Here is a 27,507-nt window from a genome sequence, read left to right as displayed (position 1 = left end):
TCGTATTTTATTTCCTGGCCACATACGTTTCTCATTTAATTAAAAAAAAATCTGGGAAGATGAGTCTGAGTTCACCTGGCTACTAACTGTTTAGAATGAAGAAGATTAAGCAACCTCTTAGAAAACAGTATTTCTTTGCAGGAAACAGCACGCCTGGATCAAGTAGTAGGTGAAATGAGTTACTCCAAAAGCCAAAAGAAAGATTCCTAAAAGGTTCAGCTGGTTTAGTTACATAAAAAGTAAACTGGGGAGCAGGCACCCCAGGAGCTCACCACGATATCCTCAGGAAATGTGTCTCTGCTGAAGGAGCCGTCGTCAAACATGACCTCATAGAAGGTCTGTGACGTCACGGCAATCACTCTGCAACTGTAATACCGGGTGTTCCGATGCTTCGTGATGACAGTCTGTCCCACGGAGATGCCCCTCTCGCCAGCCTTGCACTTCTAAAGAGGGGCAGAGAAAGAGGAGATAGAGAAGAAAGGACGGAAAATAAAAAACATTTATTTAGAAAAGAATCATTGACTTGGTAATGATATAGCTTTTTAAATTTTTTTCACTTTTTATTGGGGAATACTTTCAAACCTGATAGTTGCAAGTATTACAAGTGGTACAAAAACACCCATATACTCTTTGACCCTTAACCCAGATTCATCTATTGTTATCTACCGCTATTAACATTTTACCATTTCCTTTTTTGCATATTATGTATCTCTCTATATATATACACAGACCCCCACCACCAACCATTTGACCTTTTATGGGCCTTTACTCCTAAATATGTCAGTGGGTGTTTTCTAAGAATAGGGATTTATTTCCCTTTATAAAGCCACTGTTATGTAACAGTTATAGTTACTACCTGTAGTAAATTTAACATCAATACAATAGTCTACAATGCTTATTTCAATTGTGTCAGTTGAGCCAATAATGACCTTGATGGCACCCCTGCAGCCCGACCCCAGCTCTCAAGCACAGGACCCAGTCTAGGGTCACGTACTGCATTTAGCTGCCACATCTCTTTAGCCTCCTTTCATCTTGAACATTTCCAGTCTTCCTTTGTCTTTTATGATCGTGATACTTGGGAAGGATACAGTTGTCTCTCCCCCTGCTTTTTCAGTAGAGCATTGTCTGATGTTTCCTCATGATCCAGGTGGTAATTCCTGGCCAGAACACTACAAAGGTGATGCTGTGTTCTCAGGATATCACACCTGGAGGCACGTGATACTTGTCTGCCTCTCAGGGGAGCTGTGCATTTTTATCCTGGTCAAAGTACGTTCCAATCTCCACTTTGTAATTACTCTTTTTCCCTTACAACTAATAAGCAATCTGTGGGAGAAACTGTAACACAATGCGACTGTGCTGTTCCCATACACTTCTGCTCAGATTTAGCATCCACTGATGAGCCTTGCCTGACCCAGGCTTTACTGCGGTGCCGCTGACGCGCTGCGTTTTCCTGCCCCCCACGCCCTCTGCATTTACTAGTTGGTACCTGGCGTTTGTTAGGCAGGAGGCTCCTCCTCTCCCCACATCCTTCCATCCTTCCATCCATTATCAGTATTGACTGAATAATTCCCCCTCCCCAGTTGTTTATAATTAATACTATACTTAACTATTTTGGTGCTCAGATTATCCCAGATTTGGCCAACAGAGGCCTATTCAAGCTGTTTCCTGTGTCCTTCAGACATCTTTTTTATTTTTTTAAAGCAGTTCCTTACTTTCTGGCCTAAGAGGATGTCCCAGAAGCATCTTACCCCAGCCCTGGAATTAGCATTTCCCTGAGGAATGTGGTTTGTTTTAGAGGGCAGTGATGGGAGAGATGAAGATGCAGGTACTTAAGTGTGTTTATTACTAATTACTACAGAGCCATCTTTGCATCTTGACCCTTTCCGAAGACAGAGCAAGGAAATATATGCACGTGTACATACATACACATACATGCAGAGACACATGTGCACATGGTAGGGATCTTGAGCTCACGGTGAAAGCTCTCCTCACGCCCAGGGGCTCCTCCTCACCTCCCCACCTGTATTTGTACGGCCCTTGCTTCTCAGCGAGAACCTTGGCATCGAGAACATGAACCATTTACTCATTTGCTCAATCCCACAATACACCCAGCTGCTCTGTGAGGACCTGTAGGGGAGCGGAACTAATAGCTTTAGACTAGAAAAAGTAAAAGTAATCCACAAGACAGATCATTTCACTTTAAAATTATGCATTAAGGATAAAGTTCCATTATCAACTCAGGGTAATAACAGCTGCACAGTCATGAAGGGCCACACGCATGAGCTGCAGCTGCCACTGTTCTTTTTTCTACTCTTCTCCTTCCACACATGTCCATAGCCCCCCAGGAACACCACGGCTAGCTCTCCACACCATGCTATGGAAGCAGAAGGCTTCAGGATAAAGGCTTCCTTGAAAACGCTTGGCGGAGTGCCTGGCTTATAGGACGGTAAGTACTCCAGAAATGTTAGTATTGTACTGTCCTTTGAGATTTTTGTCTGTTTTGTTTTTCACAATAAGGCTGTTGCTCCCCTTTCAGGAACTCCTACAAACCCCATTCCTGGCAGGCAGAGACGACAGTCCCCATCTTATGCAGAAGCCTGCTCTCAAGCACCCCTTTCTCCCCGACTCCAGGTCTCGTTCATTCATGGACCTTATTCATTTGATGCCTGAAGCTCTGACCACTAGAAGGCCCAGAATAAAGCACTTGGGTAGGTCCAGGCCCTTTGAGAAATGGGTCCTGGCAGGCACAGCTCACAGTCCCCAAGACAAGAACATGAGTCGGACATGTCACCTAAACCTGCAACAAGCCAGGATTCATTAAATCCCAGGATTTTCCAGCAGGGGTACTTAGAACATCATTGGGAAACAGTGTCGTTCAGAATCTCAGTTCTATTAGAGGCTTTACCTTTATCCCCCCTGAATTTCAAAATAAGGGCTAAAGTACCTTGTAGGGGACAAATAAAGTGCTGTTTGATGAAAAACTCAGAAGGAAAAATCCTTCTAGACACCGAAGACAGGCCCAGGGAGTCATTAATTCACTAATTCCTTCAACAGTCATTTGTCACTAGCCTTTGAGCACTAAGCATTTCCCCTGGTGCTGGGGACTCAAATATACAAAAACCATTAAACCTTGATTCCTATTCCTTAGAACACGCTCGCACAGGTATGTGCCACGACGGCATGCTAGAAGGCTGATGGGACATAGTCTAGCACGTCATGTGCAGCGTGACTTCATATTCACGGGCAGGATTAGGGGAGGAGGCAATGAAACACAGAGAGATGGACATCAGCAAAGGCTCAGAGGCAGGAAACGGCTGTTCCGGGAACTGCAAGAGGTCCTGCTGTTGGGGGGGGGGGGGAGGAAGTAGGAGGAAGGGGGCAGCTCTTATGTCATCTTAAGGCGTCTGGACTTGATCCTGTGACTCGAAGGAAGCCACTGAGGGGTTTGGGTACCAAAGAAAAAATGATCCATGTCTGTATGGCTATAGGTGGAGAAGGGGCTGGTGGAGCTCGCTGCGACAGTCCAGGTGGCAGATGACGGCCTGGAGTCAGGAACAAAGGACAAAGATGCTCATGGTTGGACGAGGGGCACCTCCCACAAACATGCTCCTAAGGGTCTGCTACTTGTAGCGTGAGCTCAGCCAGCTCATTTCTCAAATGCCTGACAAAACAAGAGGATATTTTCCTCCTTGAAATCATTCCCCAGCGACTGCTGGGTTGGTTGGGAAAATTTTCTGTGCCTTTCGGTGTAGTTAGGTGTGCAAACATTTTAGCAAAGGACAACAACAGTAAGAGGCCTGTAGTGATCTGAATCTACACTACCGCTTGAAGTAAAAACCTTTACTTTAACGTCTAGGCCAGAGTATGTTACATATGCCGAAATAATTACCTAGTTTCCTACTTCGTTTCTCTACTCAGCCTCTTTAACTACATCTAACCTTCTAACGTAAGAGAACGATATAGATGTAATAATATATACGAGTGAAGACACCGTCTGCAGTTATGTAACTCAAAAATTGGGCCTACGACTACTATTTAAGATTGTATAGGTTAAAAAAAAGATTGTATACATTACACTTAACTCTAGGAGACAAAATTCACAAGCTGTGTAGACACATACGGTCGCCCTGAGTGACCTGGATTCGGGACAAACAGAGCTTCATCCTGGCTATACTTTTCTGCAAATATCCCTCTCCGTCAAACTCATTTAAAAACACTTACGGTCAGAATTGCAAGTACTGCGTTTTACTGTGATATTAGTTCCTTTGTGTCTATGTTATTAAAATTGGATTTACCCTTTCAGGAGACAGTACAGTTTGGATTTGAATTCTGAGCTCTGCCTCTTACAAAGGTGTGTGATATGGGGACGTTACTTTACCTTTATCAGCCTCAGTTTGTGCATCTGCAGAAAGGATAATATTTACATGAAAGGTTTGCTGTAAAATAGGATGGAGTACATAAAATACCTAGACTCTGGGCAGTTTGTTCACAGCAAAAGGCAACTGGCTTCATTTTAGGAAATTAACAGCATACTGGAGACCCGGGTGAACACACCACTCTTCCCTACTGTACTCAGTAATTGGCACACAAGCCTATGCAGTACCCTAATTTCACATGACAAGGCTCAGTCCAGCCCCAAATCATCGCTGTCCTGCTCTTGATCTCATCCTCTCCTGACTCTAACTCTTGTAGGAGCACACAGCTGTGGTCCTTAGGGAGGAAGGCACCATGTGGTCTCCTCCCCCACAACCCCAAGGCTCCTAAAGCCTGTGTTTGCATTTCGCTTAAAGGCCTGGCCAAAAGTCACTTTCACGTGCTATCTCTCCTATGACAGGGCAAATCCATGGGACAGCGCCAGGACTCACTTCTTTTTATCCATGGCTCCCAGCAGGCTGTGTACAACACTGTTGCTGAATAATGAATGAATGATCAAATGAATGAAAAACGAATGAATGAACTATGAGGATGGATACAAACACATTATCAAAATGGGAGAGGATTAATTCTATTCACTCACTGTCTAGGAAATGAAGAAAAACAAAAGGGAGTTTTTGGAAGATGTTCCTCTTTCTTGGGGTGGGTAGGTATGCATGTGGGTAGCGAGAAAGAATAAAGGTTTATGGTGAAATTCACACAGTGTGCTAAGTAGAAGCAGCCAGTCAAGGGACAAGAAAAGTGACACAGACTTGACAGATAAAAGGTTGACTCTAGACTACAACCATTTTCTTCCTGCTTAGGACATGAAATTTATGCAAACTGACTGGTTGGAAAGATGGCCAGCACACAAATAAAATATACAGCCTTCATCTAAATAAAAATTTTCGTAAGCTCCAAGCATGACCATTTCACTGGAAGTACTAAGGAAAACAGATTTTTTCATAATGCTATTTTGATAGGATTTCTGATTTATTTTTGCAAGTAAAATTTATTGGTAAGCATACCCAATAACTGATTATACATCCTCAAAAACATTTCCTGTCAGAAAAGCCTAAGAATCCATTGATGTTAAGAATGTCATTTCTGATCAGAGAGACAGACGTTATGCAAGGGGGCTCCATCAGATTAAAGAAAAGACAAGTCCTGGGTGATGAACACACAATGGGATTTATAGATGATGTAATACAGAATTGTACACCTGAAATCTATGTAATTTTACTAACAATTGTCACCCCAATAAATTTAATTTAAAAAATAATATTTAAAAAAAAAAAGAAAAGTCTAATTTTCTTTAATATTCATTAAGCAGAAATCAAGTGTGTTTTTTTTAAGAAAACACAACTTCTTTTAAAGAAAAGCTAGAGTCAGTTTGAGACACTGAGGATGTGAAAAAAGTGTTAAGAAAATGTTCTAGAAATTCCACAAAAGTATCAGCATTCCTGGGAAATAGTAACACATCTAGAGTTTCCAACACATGTCCATATAGATGAAATTAAATTCTCCCCAATAACTCTGTGAGGTAGTTGTTATTTTCATTAAATAGAAATAAATGAAGTACAAAGTCCAGTAATTTTTCCAAGATCTCAGAGCTGTTGAGAAGCTGAAGTGGGGCCCAGAAGCAGGTGCTCTCCTATCACGAATGCCTCGGTATCATCAACCAGGAGAATAAATGTGGGAAGAAATCAGAGGAGAAATAAAACCAACCAGAAAATGGGACTTATGGCATTTAAGCAGTTGCCTAAAGAACTTACATTTTCTTTTTGTTTCTTTTTAACTAATTTATTGAGTATCTCCTCTGTTCGACACACCTTTTGAGGACCTTCTCATACAAGGATGCATTTAATCTCCCCAGCATACTCACAGCACTGAATTAGCAGTGTGGATTTGGAGCCTATCTGGTGATGAAAAATGCAGAATGTATAATTGCACACGCTCTCAGTTTTCATATATGTATACATGTTATGAACACACAATAAGGGAAGTTGCAAAAAATGTCCACAAATCTTCACCCACGCCTCCTTTTTCCCACATCCTTTGCAATTTGACTTTGCAGTCCTTCCCATTAAAAGCTGGAGTCTATTTCCCCATCCATTACAGTCTGGGCTAGCCTGTGGCTTTGCCTGCTTTGGCCAAAAGAATACAGCAGAAGTAACGGTATGCTAATTCAAAGCCTTTCACTTGAAGCCTTGCTCACTTCTGCTCTCTCTGTAGGGGCCCTAGACTCTGTCATGCGAACAAACTCAAGTTATCCTGCTGGCAGAGGAGAGATCACATTGACCAGGGCTGCCTGAGAAATAGCAGAGAACTCAGCCAAGAGAAGGCAAGCTGTTCTATAGTTGACCACAGATGAATGAGGTAACCAGCCTGGAACAGAAGAACCATCCAGCTGAGCCCCTAAACTGATGACCTACAGAATCACCAGCTAAAAGTTGTCATTGTTTTAAGCCACTAAGTTTTGTGATGGTTTGTCACACACACGATAATATATATGAAAGAAATACTAAGAAAAAATATGCTAAACTGTTAGCAATGTATAAATCTAGGTAATGGGGTTTTATTTATTTTCTTCTTTACGTACTTCTCTGTACTTTCCATTATGTATTTCTTTAATAATTATTGAAAACACTGAATGTAATAAATACAAGAGCACTTGCAAGTTTCTAAATTCTTTAAGTAACAACCAATCCACAGTGAGATCTACTTAATTAGATGCTTAAAAAACGCTGAAGCCAAATTACTTGGTAAGAAAAGACCATCTTCAACATGTATCATTTAGTTCAATAACTATAAGAAGAACTTGAGGAAATGAACACCTTGTAAAGTAGAATGATACACAAACTTAGTTATAAAATTTCATCTGACTTACTTATATCTATTATATTTAGGCCAAATATAACAAAAAAAGACACCTTTATTTTGTTCTTAATAATCACTAGTGATTCCTAAGACATGTTGGTTCAATCAAATGAATAGATTTTATTCTCGGGTTTGGGGCTGTATTAATTTTTTAAAAACCCTCACCGGGTCTGTTGGGACTCATTACTATACCTGTCCTTCCGATCATACTAAGCATCTCTAAAGGGCAACACAAATAATAGGATCCAATTATCTAAATGTAGAAGAGTTTTGTCTCCATGGATACCATGATGCTTTCAATCAGGTGTGGGCTTTCCTAAGACTCTACCGATGTTGAAATAAATGGCCACACTTCAGAGAAAAGATAGCTAACCACCAATGATTGTAGTCTGAATAGCGAGATGATGATGTTCCTAAAATGTGGACTGGCATGTCAAAGGGACACCGACATCCAACAAGCTGACTCCAAAATATTTGAAGCCAATGTTGACAAAATAGGATGAAGAAAAAAATCACCATTCCTTACCTGAAAAGCACTCTAAAGCAGTAAACTCTGAGCCAAAGAGCCAAGAACTAGATAGCAAACAGCGCAAAGAGGAAAAGCAATGCAAGGATGGACGTGGAGTAAAAATGTAGCATTTAAATAAGCAATTACTGAGTGCTTATTACCAGCAAGGCACGTTGCTAGGTGCTGAGGATTAAAATAAGAGAATGAGAGAGTCCCATCTCTCAAACAGCTCACAAGCAGGAGGGAAGACAGACATGATTGACCATATTGCAAGGTATTAAGAGAGCCCAGGAGGGGCAGGAAGAGGTCCTCCAGGGAAGACTCACCCAGGGAACATGTGACCCAGGCCCGAAGGAGCCAGGAAGCCCACATGCACACACTTCCAGAAGGCCATCTGACAGTGGAGTGCCTAGTGCCAGGGACCCCTTTGGCTACTCGGTGAGCCTACGGACCCCTACTCAGATTGATGTTTTCAAATGCATGAAACAGAGCACAAAATATCACAAAAGAAACAAATTGTATTGAAATAATGTTGAAAAAACAAATTTGTGATATAATACCTATGCTTCTCTAATAATGCATTAAATACTAAAATCTAGTGGCAGATCTAATAAATATTAATATCCTAACTTCAAAGTTGTGGTGAGTGTAAGTAATATTTTGAAATCTCTGTTACAATGGTAACATGATTTCTATTGAGTCACAGAAACTGCTGATGCCATCGTTGCCTGTGCTCAAAACTGACAGAACTGTTATAATAAATTCCAGCTAGAACTTAGAGAAAGAAAATTGTTATATTTTTCTCATGCTCTAACAGAAATTTTTCTTGATACTAAATTATTTAAAAAGATTTTATCACCTGGAATATTTAAAGGTACAGCAGGCAACTTTTTAACAACAGCCTTATAAAAATCACAACAGTGTATCTATGTAATGGTGCTTGCATATTTGTCCATAAAAGGACATACCGGTAGCAATGAAATGAAACTCAATGACGGCACCTCTGTGATGGGTTAAGTTATGGAGGCTAAAATGGGTAACTTTGGGGTGACCTAAACGGACACAGGAATCTAACTTAAATACTGAGGTTGAAATATGCACTGCATTTACAAATTTCATTTCTCCCAATGAGTTGTTGACAGAGAGCAGAGGGAAGTTAGTTCAAACATGACCTCTATAGCCAGGGCTCAGAGGGAAGGAGTCCTGTGTGGTAGAGGAAAGGAAGATTCCTCTGCTTCGGCAAGATGGATCTTCTCTTACGGAGCCTGGTAAGGCTGATCTGTGCTCTCATCTTGAAGGAGGGTCACCCAACATAGACGAGGTGCGTCATAAGCAGAGATGTAATCTCGGGAAAATCCCTGACTGTGTTCTCTCTCCATCTATATAATGTCAATAAAGGGTGTAAATCCAAATAAAACGGGGTACATAGAGGCTCATAGAGCCAGCTAGGCTGGAGAGCTGAAGAAACGAAGCCAGGTAACTTATCCAATGAACACACCAAAAAGCACATTTCCATTTATGTCCAATGACCCTTTCACCTCTTCAACTTTATTATTTCCTCCCTAATTTCTATAAATTAATAACCTGTGAGATATTATTACTGTATTTTTTCAAGTATTCATCTTATAAAAATTCCTAGAGGGATTTGAGTAAACAAATCAATGCAAACTCTTCTTTGACCAAACTAATGCAGCAGAAGTCACTCATCTAAATCTTCCTTGTAATAAGGAAAGCTTTCTTTGTAAAATTATGAGAGCTAGGTAAAAATCTTCTACCCAGAAAAACTTAAAGCCCTGGGGCTTCGTGAAGAAATAATTGCTCTTATAGAACAAATGCACATGCAGACTCATAAAAATGTCACAAGTATTTAATTTTCTATATGTCTGTTTGTTCACGTGTACTTTTATTTCTCGTGGGTTTTTAAGTACAAACATAATAATGGGAAATGGTGGTAAGCAGTTTCCCAGCAGATTCAAGGTCTTACTCACTTTATCGTCTGTAGACGTATAACTAATAGACTGCAGAAGACACTGGGAAAAAAAAAAAGCAAATTCTTTTCCATCTGAGTCATGAGCTCACATCAGAGGTAGTGGTCTTCTTTGGGAGGTAAGTGAAGAAAAGCTAGTGGGAGAACCATCTTTAGATGCTTCACTGTGTTAATGTATAATAGGAAACTCTCAACTGGTAAGCACACTTGATTTCCATTTGGAAGAGTAAGCAACTGAACTGCATAAAGAGCAGAGAGGAAAGCTCACATCAGTTAAACTGGGGGAGCTGGAGGGACACGGCAGCGTCCCACTGCTGAGATGGAACCTGACGTGAGCTCCTCCTAAGTCACGTCCAGTCTCATTAGTTGCTAGAAAATACTTGAGTCCCTGGAAGCCTGCTCCCAGGAGCTCTGCCTAGGCATTCATAATTTCAGAAGCTCTTTAGGCTTCTTGAGTAGCAATAGTAAAATTTGGGGAGAATTATTAGATTCAACAAAATCCTAGTCATTCACAGCAGGCTGTGTGTGTGTGTGTGTGTAGAAAATGTTAAAAACTGATTCTACAATTTATCTGAAAATGCAGAGGACCTAAAATACTCAAAGCAATCTTGAAAAAAAAAAAAAAGATGAAGAAATTACAATTTCAAGGAAATGAGGAGGAAAAGCATTTATTCAATCTTAAGATAATACAACGATTTCTTAAAAATTATTTGGATGAGACATTTTCAACAGAAGCAAGGGTATACCGGGCATCACTGGATGGTACTCTGGCCAATCAGGATTTTGAAATCTCAGTTACAGTTGGTGAATGGGTAAAAAATAGCTGAACTAGATGCAAAAATGTTTTAGGAAGGAAACCCAAAGCAAGACAGGCCAATTAAATGGTTTAACAGTTTTACTGTGCCACCCAGGAGGAAGCGCAGGTAAATCACGAAACATGTAAGCTAATCCAAGCCATCGTCTCAAGTTGGAAAAATTACTGCCAAAACAGCACAGTCTAAACGAAATGCCATGTGCTCTGAACTCTAATGACCTGGAAGTTCTATAGCTTTTAATGATTGTTGAACCTCTGAAGTTCCATTTCATCGTCTATTAATATAAAATGAATACAATCATAATATCTCCACACAAGGTTACTGTGAGGACCAAATGAGATAATGTACTATGTATGAAAATACACAGTAAACTATAAAAGGCACTGTACAAATATTAGCTATTATTATTATTTTTTTATCTTATCTACATGGATACACTGCTCTCAACAAAGGAGCATCATCACCTTAAACAGGACAGAAAATTAGGGTGGAACAGGCGATTGTGGTTCTATGAAGACACTACTTACGTGAGCATCAGAAAGAGACTGATTGATTGAATGAGACTGAGCAACCGCAAGCTTCCTAGGGTTCTTTCAAAATTTTAGGAGAAATAGCCAAAGGAACGGCGTTTTATTGAAAAAGTCAGCCAAAAGCTTTCTACTGCCCATCACAACAGCAGCAGGACAATGCAGAGTCTGCCTAGCTATTTCATCATGTTAATCAAAGGGGATAAAGCCACAAACTCTTTAAAGCCCGTTATTAATCAAGCAAGCTAATCTCCGTCTGGCAGTCTGTCAAGCGGTAATTAAATGTATGTATGTACCTAGCACTGTGTGTGAAAGAGAGGTGTGTGGGGTTCCTGTGCAGGTAGGAAAGGTAGGAGAACTGGAAGGTTCTACAGCTAGAACCCCTTCCTTTCAAGTTTCATGCCTGTAGCCCTCCTGTTCTCACAAACATCACCAAAGTTCAGCTCTGTGGTCCCTACAGCTTCAGCAAAAGCTACTTCTCAGTCTCTAGTAAGGACACTGTTTTTTACTCAAATACATGATAAAGAAATGTGATAACAGATTTTTAAGGCACAATGAAAAGTTGTTGAATATAAGGGTTTGAGAAATCTGTATCTTCTTCTAATTCCTGAGAAATGCAGACAAACTTGACTAACAGGCCCACCTAGTACTCCAGGAGGGATCAACAGAATAGAAAATAACTCATGAGGACATCCGAGGCCCACAAACAAGAAGGTTTCACTTCTTCCTGACTCCTGCCCAAGCAAAAGCTGAGTGCTAGGTCAATCCAGTAATGAGTGAAAGAAAAATTAAAAGAATGTTTTATTGAAAAATGTAGAAACAGGAATTTCTTATATTTCTTCAGATACCACTCTGTAATTTCACTGACCCACTGCACCCACTGTGGGACAAGAAGACAAGAGAGGATGATATCTCACAATGAAAACCAGCCAACTTCAGATAAAGGAATGGTCAAGAAACCTCCCATTTTACCTGAAAAGAAGTACTGATTTGCATGCGAGAAATGTGTCAGAGTCCAAGATGGCTACCCACATTCTGTGGAAGGGCGAGACAAAGAAGCAGAGGTATCCCCAAGCTGACTGGCTTCCTGACAACAGGCCTCAGGTCTTTCTAGTTAATCCAGAGTTTTATACATCATGTTTGTGAAGAGTGGACATATAATGTTGACCTAGATAGTAGCCTTTTAGATAGAAATGTTGGAACTTACTTAACTGCATTTTCTATTGCTTACAGTTAATAATCTTAAAAAGTTAAACTTTCATTACATTTTGTCAGTATCTATGGATTTCATTATGACTATGACATCTTATTACTGTTTTCTACATGAAGGAAATGAAAAGCCTGCTTCTTACGCTTTACAAGACGTTGAAATGTCAAATACCCTTTGCTGGTGTGTGTCTGTTGACACATTCCATTTATATTTCTCTACTGTATTCATGGTACTTGACTCTAATATCAATGTTAAAATACGGGATTAGTGTCACTACTTCATTTTCTTAACAAGCTATCAGACAATAATACATGCCTTAATTATTTTTTTAAAAGGGAGTATAATTTGCTGAACAGCTGAAAATTTCCTGGGAACTGAGAAATATTAACTCTGTGAAAAGTGAGCAAGTGTTTTACATGGAAACACATCTTACCTACACTAAAACATGTCACGAGATAAGCAGTCCTTGGAGTGGAAAACTTGATTTCCCTCAGTATGTGTGGTCCTTAGAATGGCCTAGTATCAATTGTGCCGGGTAACTATTCCGCATGCACTTGGCCCCTCGCAGTGGAACCCTAGATCAGCTGACTGGTTCTCAGTCCCACACGTACTTCATGGTGGGGGTAACAGAGCCAAGTGGGACACACAACACTGCCAAGTTTCTCCCGGGGATTCTGACAAGTTTGCTCTTGTGATAAAAACCAACACCTGCACCAAGATGCGGATTTTTCTTGAAATTTTTGTTTAAAAAATCAGGATTAATTTGTGGTTTTACAAGGCCCAGAATAAAAAGTTAGGGAAAATATTTTACATTTTGTACGATGCGTTACATATTTGTATTATACTATTATATCTGTTATATTTATACTACAATATAGTACATATTTGAATAATGTTGTTTTACCCAACCAGACGAAAGGGTAGAAAATCAGAGGCTGGAGAAAGGCTACATTTAAGGGCAGAGATGCTGCCCTGAGTAAGGGCAGAGATACTGGCCTGAGCCACGTGGGAACTGACTGCTTTCTGCCCCCAGATGTGTATGTGGCCTTGCTGACCCTGTGTCTGAATCAAGAGCCAACTGCTTGCAAAACTTTCCTTAAATGGAAAGGTCCAGACTGTTAGGAGTAAACTCTCCCAGAATAGAGATATAAACCCCTATATAGAGCAATGGTATGGCAGCAAAACAAGGTTTTTATTCGGGGCCAACAGTCCCCAACCCTGTGTAGACATGGCCATGGTGGAGAGCCCCGCCAGGCAGCCATGGCAAGAGAAGGGCCACACCAAGGCATTCAGCCTCTGCTTTGTCTGCATGGTCTCCCCATCCCATCAGTTTCTGTATCTTAGGCTGATGAAAATTGGAATCTGTAATGGAGGCATCTGTTTTCTCTTCACACAAATTCAAACTGCCCTTGAAACACTTTAATTAGTATCAGAAATGGGTCTGGAACAGCTGCAGCTGGTGTCCAAACAGGGATTGGCACAAAAACCTTTCCCAAGTGGCCAGACTTTGAAAAAGACGTGGAAAAGGGAAAAGAACGGAAGAGTAGGCTGAAGATGGCTCAATGGAGGCAGCAAAGCCTCTGGCCAGAGACTGTGAGTCACTGTGGGGAACGCCTGGGGCCCGAGTCAGTGGAACTTTCCCTCTATGCTCACAGCCAGGCCTGGTGACTGAACAGCAGGCCCAGCAGAAGGCAGGATGGACCACAGTGAGACGCCCTGGTGCTCCCTAACTGCACTAGCTAAGAAGGCAAGAACTATGGGGTCCCCAAAGGGAACAAAGCTCAGGGCATGGAGTGTGCGCAGATCCACTCAAGCCCTGTCCTACTGACAGAGCACGGAGGAGAAAAGCTCTACACTCACTGACCTCGCTCTACCTGCGCAGATGGCTACAAAGCAGGAGTGAAAACGAAAATGAGGGGGTATTAAAGAGAGTACAAAAATTTGAAATGGGATACATTTAATTATCTTAATAAAATTAATTAAAACACTGTCTTTACTGGTTTTACCCAATAACGTGAGCAAGGGAAAGACTGGTTCCAAATGTAAATGTTCTAAAATGTCTGTGCTAAATACTGGGGGTGCCAAAAAAATGTATACAAGTGGACACTTCAGTCAACGTTGCTCAAGCAGTAGTTCACTGTCATCAAAAGTGTCTGGACGCTGATGGTAACCACTTTGAGCACCTCTTGTAATTGCAGAAGTCAAACGTGACTTGTATTCATCTTTTGTTACTGGTATATATTGAATACTATAATTTTAATACAGTTTTCCTTTCTCAAAATGTGTGTACATATTTTTGGCACGCTCTGTATTTCTCCTTCCAGGCAAACCAGGCCTTAACTTCCTATCATCTGGGACAAATGCATTGAGATCTCAATAAAGCACTTCTATTGATGAAAGAGTGAGGGATTTCTTTTTTTAAAATGTATGTTTAAGAAGATTGGTCAGATTTAGGCCTGAGTCACTGTGGTATTTTTTTTAATCCTTGCTAAGAATTTCTTATTTGATCAGAATATTGTTTTTCAGTATCAGTGCAAATTCAGCAGGACATTTGGAAAATAACTTATGTAGAAGAAACAAACCATATACAAATACCAGATAAATATCCACAAGTCTGAGAAGAGTATCGTTGGTCATAACAAACTTTACTGAACAGAATGGAAGTTAGCAAAATCCAAATTGTTATAGGAAAAACCACCAGCAGCAAAACAATTCCACTCAGCAAAACTCAAAGATGCCCAGATCTGGGAGCCAGGAAGAGGGTTTGTGGAAATGGCACCATTCAGGTCACTGTTAGATTAGTGTTAGCTAAGTTGTGGTTCTGTTTCTTAAAAAGGATGAAAGGGAAACTAAAAGGGGACAGATTTGAGCCATGGGATTGAGCTCCAGACTAAAGAAGGTAAAATAAAAAGGATGGATTCAACCCATAGCTGCATTTGATGGGTCAACCCTGTTGGAGCTAAGGCAAGCTCACTGGCATCAGAAGGCACATGGAAAGCAGACAAGTCTTATATGTGATGAGTTCGCAGTTGTCTGGTTGTCTCTTTCCTCCTCCCCTCTACACTTGATTTCTTACTAAGGGCCATGAGCATACTACCAACAGGTTTCCAGCCCCGACAGGACCAGTGTAGAAATCCAGTTCCCCATCTCCTTTCCCCTCACTAGAGCAGCCCTCCTGACTAGCCTTCCTGCATCTCCTCAGTCTCTTCTGCGCTGCAACCAATCTCCACGCAGTCTTAGAAAAGGGGGTCCTACCACTTCCTGCACATACACCTCCTATGGTGGATGCTCAATGACAGGATAAACTAGAACTCCCTTAAGTCATAAAGCAGTGGCCATGGAGTCAGTGGAATGCCCCGAGGCACATGGATGAGAAATCCCAAGCGCTGTGTCAGGCTGAGAAACTCTTGAAATAACACAACTAATAGCTTCTCCTGCCTGGTCTTAGCACCGTCCTTCTTCATGTGTATATGAGGCAGCAGCTGGGTAGCTTATGTTTGCACCCAATCAAGGGGCAGATCAAGCATCTGCTGATCCTCCTCCTGGGCGGAGGTGGGGGTGGGGTGGAGGTGGGGGCTCCTTTTCACCACAGCCCACCTCTTTTAGAAATGATACACCTTCCAGCCCATCTCATTCCTAAAAACACACCCTTGCTTAGCCAAGCTCATTTTCCTAACTTGAAGGAGAGAAATTTTTTATATTAATTCAGGGACATATGGGGGGGGGGGGGGGCACTGAATACAAGGCCTCCACTGTCTGATTACCTGACCTCTCCAGCCTCGTGTAACCTATCATCACTCTCCCTGAGCCCTCCATAACCCCAACATGTCCTACACCCGTCACAGTGAACTCTTCAACTTTCCAGATAAACAGGCCTTTGCAGAAGTTCATGCACATATATCTTGTCTACTTGGAACATCATTATTACTCTTATCTTACCAACAAACTCAAACTCTCCTTTTAGAACCAGCACAAATGTTACCTCCTCTGTGATTCTACCGGATTGTCCCCAACAGAAGTAGCGGTGTCCTTCTTTGGGCTCCCCAAACATTTTATTCATATTTTATTTAACCTATCTTATTACGGTAATAGAGTATAGCAGCTAAGAGTTTGGGCTCAAAGTCAGACTGCCTAGTTTTGAATCCACATGGTCGAAGTGTGACCAGAGAATCAAGAAGAAAATTACAATCAACTGGTACCCACTGGGTCAATAAAATGCTATAATCCATGATAATGTTCAAAAGGGTTAAATAATATAAAGTGTAGCTAAGCAAAGTCCTACCTACTGATGTAAATTAACTAAATGCTGCCTGATTACAAAACCATTATCCTGTGACCACCCATTAGGGGTGGAAGGGACACAATATGGTGAAATATAATTCTGGTCTCCAAACCCAAATGTCTATTGGAATTAACTGGATTAAAAGTCATAAACCAGAGCCATAGGTAGACTCTTGTAAAACAGGCCTTATAGAATTCTAGAAAGCTGGAAGGAGATATTGTTCAGGTACCCATCTGGAAAGTGAGTCTACTTTCTTCCCCTAGTAGAGTATGTCATCTTGTTGACTTTGATTCTGGCTTAATAACTAGGACAGCTTCTTGTTTATAAACATTTTATTAAATGAAAAAAATGGATAATCAGTTTTCCTGAATGAGTCCCAAGTATGAAAGCCTGTGGAACAGCAAAAGTATCTTTTGTTTCAGATATGGCAGTACCCTACACACAAGCAACTGCATATGCTCACTAGGGAAACAGGGTGCAGGCAAAGTTTAATTATGATTAGTTGCATTGACTTCCACCCTTTCTAGACAAACCATTTCTATGACATCTCTAAATCCTTGGCTAATTAAGTGGGACTTTACAGTGGGAATGAGTGTTTGGGGTCTCTCCCTATCAATTCCTAATAAATCTGAAACACTGCAGGCTCTTTTAAAATTAATGAATTCACATAATAGTGTTATTGATATCTTAATTTCTTGTCATTATGTGTTTTCTCAATAATTGATACTAAAAGTATAGCACACTATACCATATTTTCTTGTGATAAGAACTACTATTCTAGGATTTAGAATTGAGGGGCCTTGATCATCCATTATTTCACATGGTGGCAAGGTGAGAGCAGTCTTTGCATACTTTGCAAGGAAAGGTTTTATTAAGTTAGTGGTGACAGGTATTCCCACCCAAATGTTAGCTATTGAAGCGCATTTTAACCAGCAGAGGTGCCTTATTCTGAGCCCTTCACCAGACCCTGTGCAGTCAGTGTGTCCTCTCCTGTCCCGAGCCAGCAGAATGATAGCAGGGAAGGAGCAGTACTGAACGTGCCTGGGGAGCTGGCCTGAAGACACAAAGGCTGGGAAAACGAAGTCAGTAAGTACTGAACAAGGACTCAAGTCTATTACTAAGATGACTGCCAGAACAGAACATGAAGGACACCTAGAGAGGCAGAATTGCAAGAAACAGAGAAACGTCCAGAGTGAGAGGTACCAATACAGAAGCCAATATAACCACTACTTTCCATTATCCATACCAACAACAAACACTACCTTGAAATAAGATGCACATGTAAAATACCCAACTCGCAATTAAAAGATGCTCAATAAATACTAGTTCTCTTCCTTCTTCACTAATCCCATTCCCTAGCATTAGAGACTTTTTAACAAATTTATACCAAGCAGCTTTTATAAATGGCCAAGTGCTAGTTGCTGGAAATAAAAATACAAAATGCTAATTAATCTAGTTACATCCAGTTAAATCATCAGGTTAAAATAATTAACTGGTTAAGTATGACCTAGTTGAAATAATATTGAACAAAAAAATACAAGGAAAAATCTTGACCACTAGGGTATTTTCTCCATAAAAGTTCTTCCTCTTTTTTCTTTTTTTTTTTCCCCTAAGGAGGGCGCAGCTCACAGTGGCCCATGCAGGGATCGAACCAGCAACCTTGGTGTTACTAGCGCCACACTCTAACCAACTGAGCTAACCGGCCGCCCCATTTCTTCCTCTTTTTTGAATGGGTGCCTGTCTGCATGTTGATAGCCACAACCTAGAGAACTATGAAGGAAACTAACTTCTCAAATGTCATTTTTCTGTGAGGAGAGGGTATTAAGATAAGGCCTTATTCATCGCAATGAATTAACGCATAAAGTAAAAGTGATTACAGTGATATTACACTGTATATATGGAATATTGTAATCTAATATGAAGGTTTATGGAAGTAATTTTCTCGGGGAAAAAAATTTGTGCATGCCATCTTTCTGATCTGTTTCCCTCAGTAGTTCAAGCATCTCTTCCATTGGACACCTGTCTAGTTCACTCAGGTGTGAGGAGATGGCCTCTTGTGGTGTTGTACTCCGCAGGAAGTAGTTTATGAGTAGTTTATTGTTTGGTTTAGAGAAGGAATATGCTTTCAAGGCTCCCAGTTTCAAAACCATTTCACTATTTATTGTGTTATTTTCTTTTCCTCACAAGTATCTGTGCAACATTCACTTATGGAATGCATCCAATGGAACCTTCAGAAATAGAGTCAGGAAATATGTCATCCTAGGTCATGGCAAAGAGTGGTCACGTACCACAACACTACACACAAACACATGTGCACACACACACATATGCACACATCAATGAAACCTTACATTTGAAAGACAGCTAGTACCAGTCAAAAAAATACGTTTGACAAAAACACTGAAAAAATACATATTAAAATTTAGATTAAAATAACAGGGATTAGCCATGCACTTTCTGCTACATACTCCCTTCTATCCTTAAGTATTTGAAAGCTACCTAATTTTTTCAAATAGTATCTTTTTAATTACAGAGCATGTTTACTGTTTGATGAAAGAGCACATGATAATAAATCAGATGAAATTTTTATACCATTATGCAGAATGATTTTACACCCAAAGCTCAGTAACACTGAATAAACTAGTATATTTAAAATAATTCATGGCATTGAAGGAAGAGTAGAATTTGCCTTAAAATAGTCCTTTTTGATGCAAAACGCAAATAATTGGGAGAAACAAAACAAAAAAAAATAAATAAGGGAAACAAAAACCCTACAGTGAGTAAAAAGGGAGACCCTATTGAAGTAACCATAGCTTTATACTTCACTTACCTAAATTGTACAGGTATCCTCTCTTTGGAAAATGACAGGTTTAGGCTACCAAATTAGCCTGAAGTTTATAGTATCCACTGCTATGATTCAGCAATTGCCCATTACTCCCAAATAACCAAGGCATGGTTGAGAACATAGACAAACTACAGTTCCAACTTTAAGGGAGCATATCCCCTAGCATTCACATTTACACAAAGAGAAATGGCTTGGTGAATTTGAACTTTTTATGCTTGAAAAGGAAAGACCATTGAATGCAATCGGGAAAATCACAATGCTCTTAACCCAAGTTGCTAGATTCAATGAATTCCCTCTGGTTAGTTGTCAGACATTTTGGGGAGGAATCCATACCTGGAGTCTAACTGAAGAGTAATGGCTAAATAAGAGCTAACAGGAACATATTTCAGAAATCCAGTGCTCGTAGTGCTTCCCACTAGAGAACTTTGCAAAGGCAATTCACAAACATTAAAATTTTCCCATCATAAAAAAAAACTGCCACATGTAATGCTATAAATTACGTGATGTGTTCCCCACCCTTTGTAAAGTATACCAAGCTTAAAGTTGTGGGGAAGAATGGGGGGAGTCGTTTCTAAATCACCTCAAAATCAAATATTTTCTTTTTCTTCATCATTTATGAAACACATTAGTAACATAAAGCTGACCGATCACATCATACTTAAAAGGAATGAGGTCCTGATTAAACACCTGGATCTCTTTAATAGCAGCGTCAATATAATCAACAGTAACCACAGAACCTCAGAATATTAAAATGGCAATGCATGATCTCAAGCATGGATGAACACCTCCTGCACCATTCAAGGTTTGCAGTTTAGAATTCAACAAATAACAGAGTGTGGGCTGAAAAGGTATTTACATTTCAGCACCTGCCACTCATTAATTGAATCTATTGGGCAAGGAACTGAACCTCTCTGAACTTAGGGTTCTTATCCTTGAAGCAAGAATACTACTCATGTGTCCGAGTTCACATAGAATTGTAATAGCAAAGCCAGCAAGCAGTAGTAGTAGCTGTAAAAAGAGAAAACAGTAATACAACTTTCATTTTCTGAGGGCTTACCCTGTGCTATGGACTAAAAACACACGGTGAGGTAGGTATGCCATTGTTTGTAGAGGAAGAAGCCGGGGCTCAGACACAGGAACTTGCATAAGGCTGCACATGTGTTTCTGGCGGAATCTAAGTGTGAACACCAACTTCTCTGACTCCCTCCAGAGGTCATGACCTCATTCACATCTCAAATGCATCCCATGTGCCATCTAATGAGGTCATGCTGTTGACTGAATGTTGTAAATGGCAAAGCAACACAGTGATGCAATGCTTTATTACTGTAACATTTTCACAGTTGCTGAAATATATTTTTCTACTGAATATACAACAATATTCTTAGTAAGAGCCCATGAACTCAAGAAACTAAAGCAACACCACAAATGAATATGCTACTTGAGACCAAAAACAATGGAAAAATATGGAAAATAACTTTGAGAGGTAACAGTTGGTGATGTCATTTTGTACATTTGTACCTTCACACACAACCACACAGACTCCCAACCCATAAACATCCAGTATCTCTCAAGACGGCCATGGAAGTTGCTGGAATTATTAAAAAGCTGGGACATTTGTTGTGTATGGGTCATGGCTCCCCAAGCCCATCCAGACGACTTGGCAGGCTGCTCACAGGAGGTTATCAGAGACACAGGACAAACATGTTAGGCTGCAAATAGTCTGTGGCCAAGCCTCCCAGGGATAACAAAGGGCAGCAAGTTAGCAAAGCTGAGCTTCGCTACAATGCGTTAGCTTCCTCATTGGCAGCCAAAAACAATTACGGTGAACTGGAAAGCTACCAAAGGCATAGCAACCATCTCTACACTGTCATAATTTTTCTAAGCATTTAAAACAGAGGAAAGATTCCATTCATTTAGGACAGGTAAACTGAATTATAGTTAAATTCACGCGCAATTTGGTTGCAAACACTCTTTTCCCAGAAATAGATTCAGTCCTGAGTAAGATGGTAAAGGCAGAAAAAACTGATCTCTATACTTCTCTTTGACATTTCTGCTTTTCTGAGATTGTCCACAGTCCTCTCACGGTCTCCATGCTTCCCCTAGCTTATCCCATCTCAGGAAGCAAGGCCCCAATGTTCATGACCACCCTCCGTCTCCCTTTATTGTGTTGCTCTCTTTGTTTCTTCCAGAAGAGATGAAATTAAACCCCAAGTCTAGAGAGTACAGTTGCACACATTAAGCACTGCACAATCTCTCGGATGGTGCTTTCACATCACTCTCTACTCAGAAATGATCTCATCCTCACCTTGGATATGTGCAGAGCACCATCTGTACAACCATACTCAGCAGCCCTGTATACAGACCCAAAACCAGAACAGGCATAATAAGTTTTATTCATTCATCGGTTCATTCACTCATTCAACCCAATAAATATTTACTGTGTCTAGCATGCACCAGACATTGAAGGGTCCTGGGCAAATATGAGTAAATAATAATGTATAATCCCTGCCTTCAAAGAACCCATACCTCAAGTCTAGACATGTCAACAATGAGTAACATTACAGAGCGGAACGTGCTAACCCAGGAGGAAATTTACATGCACGCCTAGCATCAGGCCTTACCACATTCGGGTTGGCCTTGTGTCGAAAGCACGTGATGTTCACCACGTATGGCCAGTCGTCAGGCTCCATCAGCACTCCGGCAGCATGAGCACATGTGACATGGAAGGAGGCCGGGCAGCGGCCGTAGGAACACTGGATACAGGCTCCGGAGACTTTCTTAACCCGGTATCTGCAGAAGATGCATTTCTGGAGGGTTAAAACAAAGAAGAGCATCAATTCCAATTCTGTGACTCAGCTAACTTCCACACTTCACAGAATAATAGCAATTAGAGATGAAAAAAGCTCATTACATCAACAAGTCCTGACTCTCCAGGGGCCCAAGTAGTGACAGCAATTGTGGCACTATAAGCTGCATACTTTCAAGAAAATACACTGCTACACTCACATACTACCAGACATATGTTGAAATACTTCTTGTGATTAGGAAAGCCGAACCATTTTGCACATGGTTCTCTAGGCACAGAGCTGAGGAAAGGGTGCTGCTGTAAATCACCCAGGAAAGCTAAAGCTACTTCTCTTTTATTTCCGGCATGGCAGGCCTTTCTGTACATCAAGAGACAGAATATGGATTTGGAGGACAGGCACATACTCGCCTAAATTAGATAAGGTCTTCAAAAATACCCAAATAGCACACAGATGGGCTAAGTTTTCCATTTGCAAGTAAACGTAAACTGTTAAATGGTCCAATGTGGAAACTCGGGGTTCAAGTGTTTAATAATCCAAATCTGAACCCTTCATGACTGACACAAAAAATGTGCCTCCCAAAGTGAGAAAATTGAAAATCATTCCAAAGGGCATAATTTTGTTGAATATCTATAGCTGCCTATGCCTGGGGAAGAGAGAATGAAAATAAAAAAACAGCAATAATGATTACCACAATCTGAAAATTAAATTGCATACAATTAGCCCTAAACATCATTAGTACAATTGTTATGAGAGATGGGAAGATTCAAACAGCTTCACTAAATATAAGATGTGTGAACTGATACTTGAGGGTTAGGGAAAAAAGGGCTGTATAACAACATAGGGTCAGGTTTAGAAAGCAGAAGAAACAGAATGATCAAAAAGCTCAACTTTTCATTCCTAATGATAAAAGAGATCTGCCATCTAATCCAATGCTGGTAGAACTGCTCTTCTTTTATAGGTACATTTTCCTTCCTGGACAAAAAAGGTATTTAAACTCAATGCCTTTTGGGGGCTGCAATATTTTATCACAGACCTGCAAGAATCGATGTGCACTTAACTTCTAACTTCTCTTTGCCTTCACATCTAATCAGCCACTTCAGTCTTATAGAGTCTTCACCTTAATCTTGCTCTGATCTCTCCCTACCCATCTACACCAATGGCCACTGCCTCTGCCTCTCCCCATGGTATCTTGCCCAGCATAGTAATGGCCTCCTAACTGGTCTCTCCATCTCTTTATTTCATTCTATTGTGATTCATCTTCCCCAGGCCTGCCAGAGTGATCTCTTTAAAACATAAATCCTATGTCGTCCCCTGCTTAATGTCCTTCGATAGCTTCTCCTTATCTCCAAGACATTCCAGAAAAAGAGGGAACAGCATGAGATGGAAGAGGAAAGCTTATAAAAAGGCCCTTCTTTCATGGTCCATCTGACCAATATTATTTCTCACTAGTCCCCATAAGGGCCCTGCATTCTAGACATTTAGCTGATCTTCCTACACATCTGGATTCAATGGACAATTAAACATTTTTAAGTGGGAGGTTACGGATGTGGCTTAGCTGATTAAGAAATTACACGGGGTGGTAGAGAAAACGAACACACCATGGTACTAAAACAAGACCCATTATAATCTGAATAAAAGCATTACCTAATATTTTATCTTGAAATCTCTTTGGTATCATTTTCAGTACATTCTTGGTAATTCTTGGTATTTTGGTATCTTGTTAACAGTTCTAATCATTCGAAATGTGATGACAGATATAATAGCAAAAACTCCTATCAGAAGCCCCAGGCGTAATCAATCTTTTAAAAACCTAGTCATACTACACAGAGGTCAGCATTTGCATAAGTTCAGTTATTAACAGATGCATAAAAGGAGAAATTGTTTCCTGTTTTCCTAATTAAACAGGATTTTTTTTAAGCGTGGGAAAGAGTATTTTAACAATAATTAATGAACTGGTAACTCTCAGCTTCTTCCACTATTAACTTCCTCACTAAACAGAGGCCCTCCAGACAGGGTGAAAGAGACAGAATACACTTAAGCCCAGTGAGGATTCAAGCCTTGGAATCTAGTAATGAAAGTACCCTCTTTTCTGATGAAAACCAGAGGTAGTCATTTCTAAGGAAAGAACCAGTATCCTTAGAAAGTTGACCTAACCATAGACTATTGTAATTCAATACTTTGGGATATGTTTATTCACAGGTTGAGAAGTTTGACTTCCATAGCAAACAGATTCCGGCTGAGACAGAGAATGCCACAAAACCCGGTAGGGGAACCATTCTGTGTCCTACAGTACAGTCTACGTAGTACAGTAAGTCCTCAATTATCTTCCTTGATAGGGTCTGCGACTTTAAGCAAAACGATGTAAAACAAAACCAATTTTACCACAGGCTAATTGATATAAACAAGAGTTAAGTTCTTACAGCATCTCATCAACATTAAAGAAACAACACTGAGTGAAAGGACTTGCTGTATTTCCAAACCCCATTTTCACTTGCTACTAAACCAGTTGTTCTCTACCCTGGCAAAAACATCTGTTGCAATTTGACACACACACACATGTCTGGGCTGAAGAATTTAATTCCGTAAGGCAAAAATTGAGACAAATAAGACACTTAAGAAAGTTACAATGGAATAAGCATTATGAAAGGACAAAATGCTATACGGAACTAGAATGACCGGTGCGATGTGTTATGCTTAGGGGTAACAGAAGGAAAAAGGCTTTAAAGAAACACAATGACTGACTGGATCAAGATGGTGGGCTCAGCCTCTGCTACCATTCATCCAACCCCAACCCTAAATAAAGATACAGGGAAAAGAATGAAACCTCAATAGCACTAACAAGAAAGGGTGCAACTAACTCCAAGCAGCAGATCCCCAGCACGAAGCTATTAGTAGGTGTCTCTGAGGGGACAGTTTGGGCAAGAGTGGAAGTAAATACCAAAAAGACAAGCTACCCAGCTGTCGGGCCAGCCCATGTCCCACCCTGCTCCCAATCATCTTCGGCACGTGAGGTAATCTGATTGATCTGATCTGAATCTGAGACCTGTGATCTGACCCATCATTCACCAACAAGACAAGTGGGTCCTCACTAGGCTGAGAAAGGAGTCAGTGCATCCAAGATGTGCCACTAAAATACCAACAGATACTTTAAAAATCACAAACGTTTAAGGAAAACCAATCCCGTAAAAGAGAGGTGCCAAAATTAATAAAAATTAATTAGAAGAGTATCTGACTTAAGGAGTCAGGTAAGTGGAAACAGAAGATGAGTTTAAAAGAGGCATAGTACATATTTTGATAGAGATTCCCAAATATTTCCCATCAATTTAAAAAAACAGTAACAACTACACACACTTCTAAGAATATAAAAATATTATCAAAAAAGAGCAAGATGTGTGCCGTACACCTGAAGCTAAAGCTGAGTAATATTGAGTGTCAACTATAATTAAATACATATATGGTCACAGGATGTAAAGTACAGCATAGGGAATACAGTCAATGGAATTGTAACAGCTATATACGATGTCAGAGGGGTAGTAGACTGGCGGGGATGGGGCAGTTATCACTGTGTGATGGGTGTAAATGTCTAAGCATTATGTTGTTTTGTACACCTGAAACTAATAAAATAAAAGCAAGATGTGCTGAATATTGGAGCCTCCTGAAGATCAAATGAGCAACTGGAAGACAGAGCCTCTAGATTGTACAGAACATAGAAGAAAATATGAAAAAGAAGGAAAATGGAACACAAATGTTAAACAATATGCAGAAGCGATCCAAATGTTCTATTACTTTTCTAAAAGACATTACAGAAGAACAGAAAAACAGAAAATAACAAAAAAATTTCTGGACCTGAAAAAAGACCCAATAAGCAAGATTAATCAAAAATAAAACAAAACAAACAAACAAAAAAAAACCCAGACATATCTTAAACCTCAAATAAAAAAGAAAAAATTCCTGGGGCCAGCCCGGTGGCTCAGGCGGTTAGAGCTCCATGCTCCTAACTCCGAAGGCTGCCAGTTCGATTCCCACATGGGCCGGTAGGCTCTCAACAACAAGGTTGCCAGTTCAATTCCTCGAGTCCCACAAGGGATGGTGGGCTGTGCCCCCTGCAACTAAGATTGAACACGGCACCTTGAGCTGAGCTGCCTCCTGGATGGCTCAGTTGTTGGTTGGAGCGCGTCCTCTCAACCACAAGGTTGCCAGTTCAATTTCTCAACTCCCGCAAGGGATGGTGGGCTGAGCCCCCTGCAACTAGCAACAGCAACTGAACCTGGAGCTGAGCTGTGCCCCCCACAACTAAGACTGAAAGGACAACAACTTGAAGCTGAATTACACCCCCCACAACTAAGATTGAAAGGACAACAACTTGACTTGGAAAAAAGTCCTGAAGTACACACTGTTCCCCAATAAAGTCCTGCTCCCCTTCCCCAATAAAAATCTTAAAAAAAAAAAAAAAAAAAAAAAAGAGAAAATTCCCAAATCTTCCAGAGAAGAGAAAAATCAGTTGATCATCAGATCTCTAATCTGCAACAGTGCATGCTGAAAGGCAATGGAACAATGTCTTCCAACTGCTGAAAAAAAATTAAATTTGGTCTATAGCCACCCTAATTATCATTCAAATGTGAGGGCAAACATAACGATTTTTTCTTTCTTACATTCAAGAATCAGAAATATGCATGAAGTGAAGGGCAACCAAAATGCTAAACATATGGATAAAACTAAATGAATATTGACTTTATAAACAATAATAGTAATGTCTTCTGGGTTTTAAATCTAGAGAAAATTTAAACAGTAGCATATAAGGAGAACGTGGTAAAAGTAAAGTTTTAAATATTCTATCTAATGTTCTTGAATTGTCTGGGAAAGGGTAAAAGTAGCAATTAACTAATGGTGCACAAAAAACAGAATAAGGAAAAATAACAAATTCAAACAAGAACAAGAAAGGAAGGAAAAACAGAACAACTAGGAACAAAGGGTAGCCATTGTAAATCAGTAGAACTAAACCCAAATATATCAGTAATTATATTGACTGTAAAAAGACTCAGCTTCACCGTATACACCAGGGAGAGCAAACTTTTTCTTAAAGGGCCAGATAATAAATAGTTTAGGTTTGTGTGCCGCGCAGTCCCAGTTGCGATTACTCAACCCTGGCACTGCAGTGCAAGCAAAACCGATCAGATAATCTGCAAATGATGGGGGTAGTGTGTTCCAATAAAACTTTATTCACAACAACAAG

General features: G+C 40.3%; 1 protein-coding gene and 1 non-coding gene across 7 annotated transcripts in view; both read right to left on the bottom strand.

The window, feature by feature from the left end:
• Nucleotides 1-27,507, bottom strand: part of KDM4C (lysine demethylase 4C) — a 383,956-nt gene that overhangs the window by 37,959 nt on the left and 318,490 nt on the right. For 4 of the 6 annotated variants that reach the window (XM_088793095.1, XM_019727138.3, XM_088793096.1 and 1 more), the window contains 2 exons: nucleotides 22,089-22,274; nucleotides 273-443 (listed from right to left, as the gene is read on the bottom strand). In XM_088793095.1, coding sequence (XP_088649221.1) covers nucleotides 273-443; nucleotides 22,089-22,274 — 357 coding nt within the window. Of the gene's footprint in view, nucleotides 1-272; nucleotides 444-22,088; nucleotides 22,275-27,507 lie in introns of those variants that run through there. The other 2 variants (XM_074330450.2, XM_088793098.1) reach the window with 2 other exon arrangements.
• TRNAT-AGU (transfer RNA threonine (anticodon AGU)) lies at nucleotides 18,254-18,327 on the bottom strand. The gene has a single exon. It is a non-coding gene; the product is annotated as a tRNA-Thr (tRNA).

Source organism: Rhinolophus sinicus, chromosome 16 (genome assembly GCF_057876585.1).
Source record: "Rhinolophus sinicus isolate RSI-liver-muscle chromosome 16, RSI-T2T, whole genome shotgun sequence".
NCBI classification, from domain to species: domain Eukaryota; kingdom Metazoa; phylum Chordata; class Mammalia; order Chiroptera; family Rhinolophidae; genus Rhinolophus; species Rhinolophus sinicus.
The sequence above is the reverse complement of the archived record's forward strand: the minus strand, read 5'-3'. Positions and strand labels throughout refer to the sequence as shown.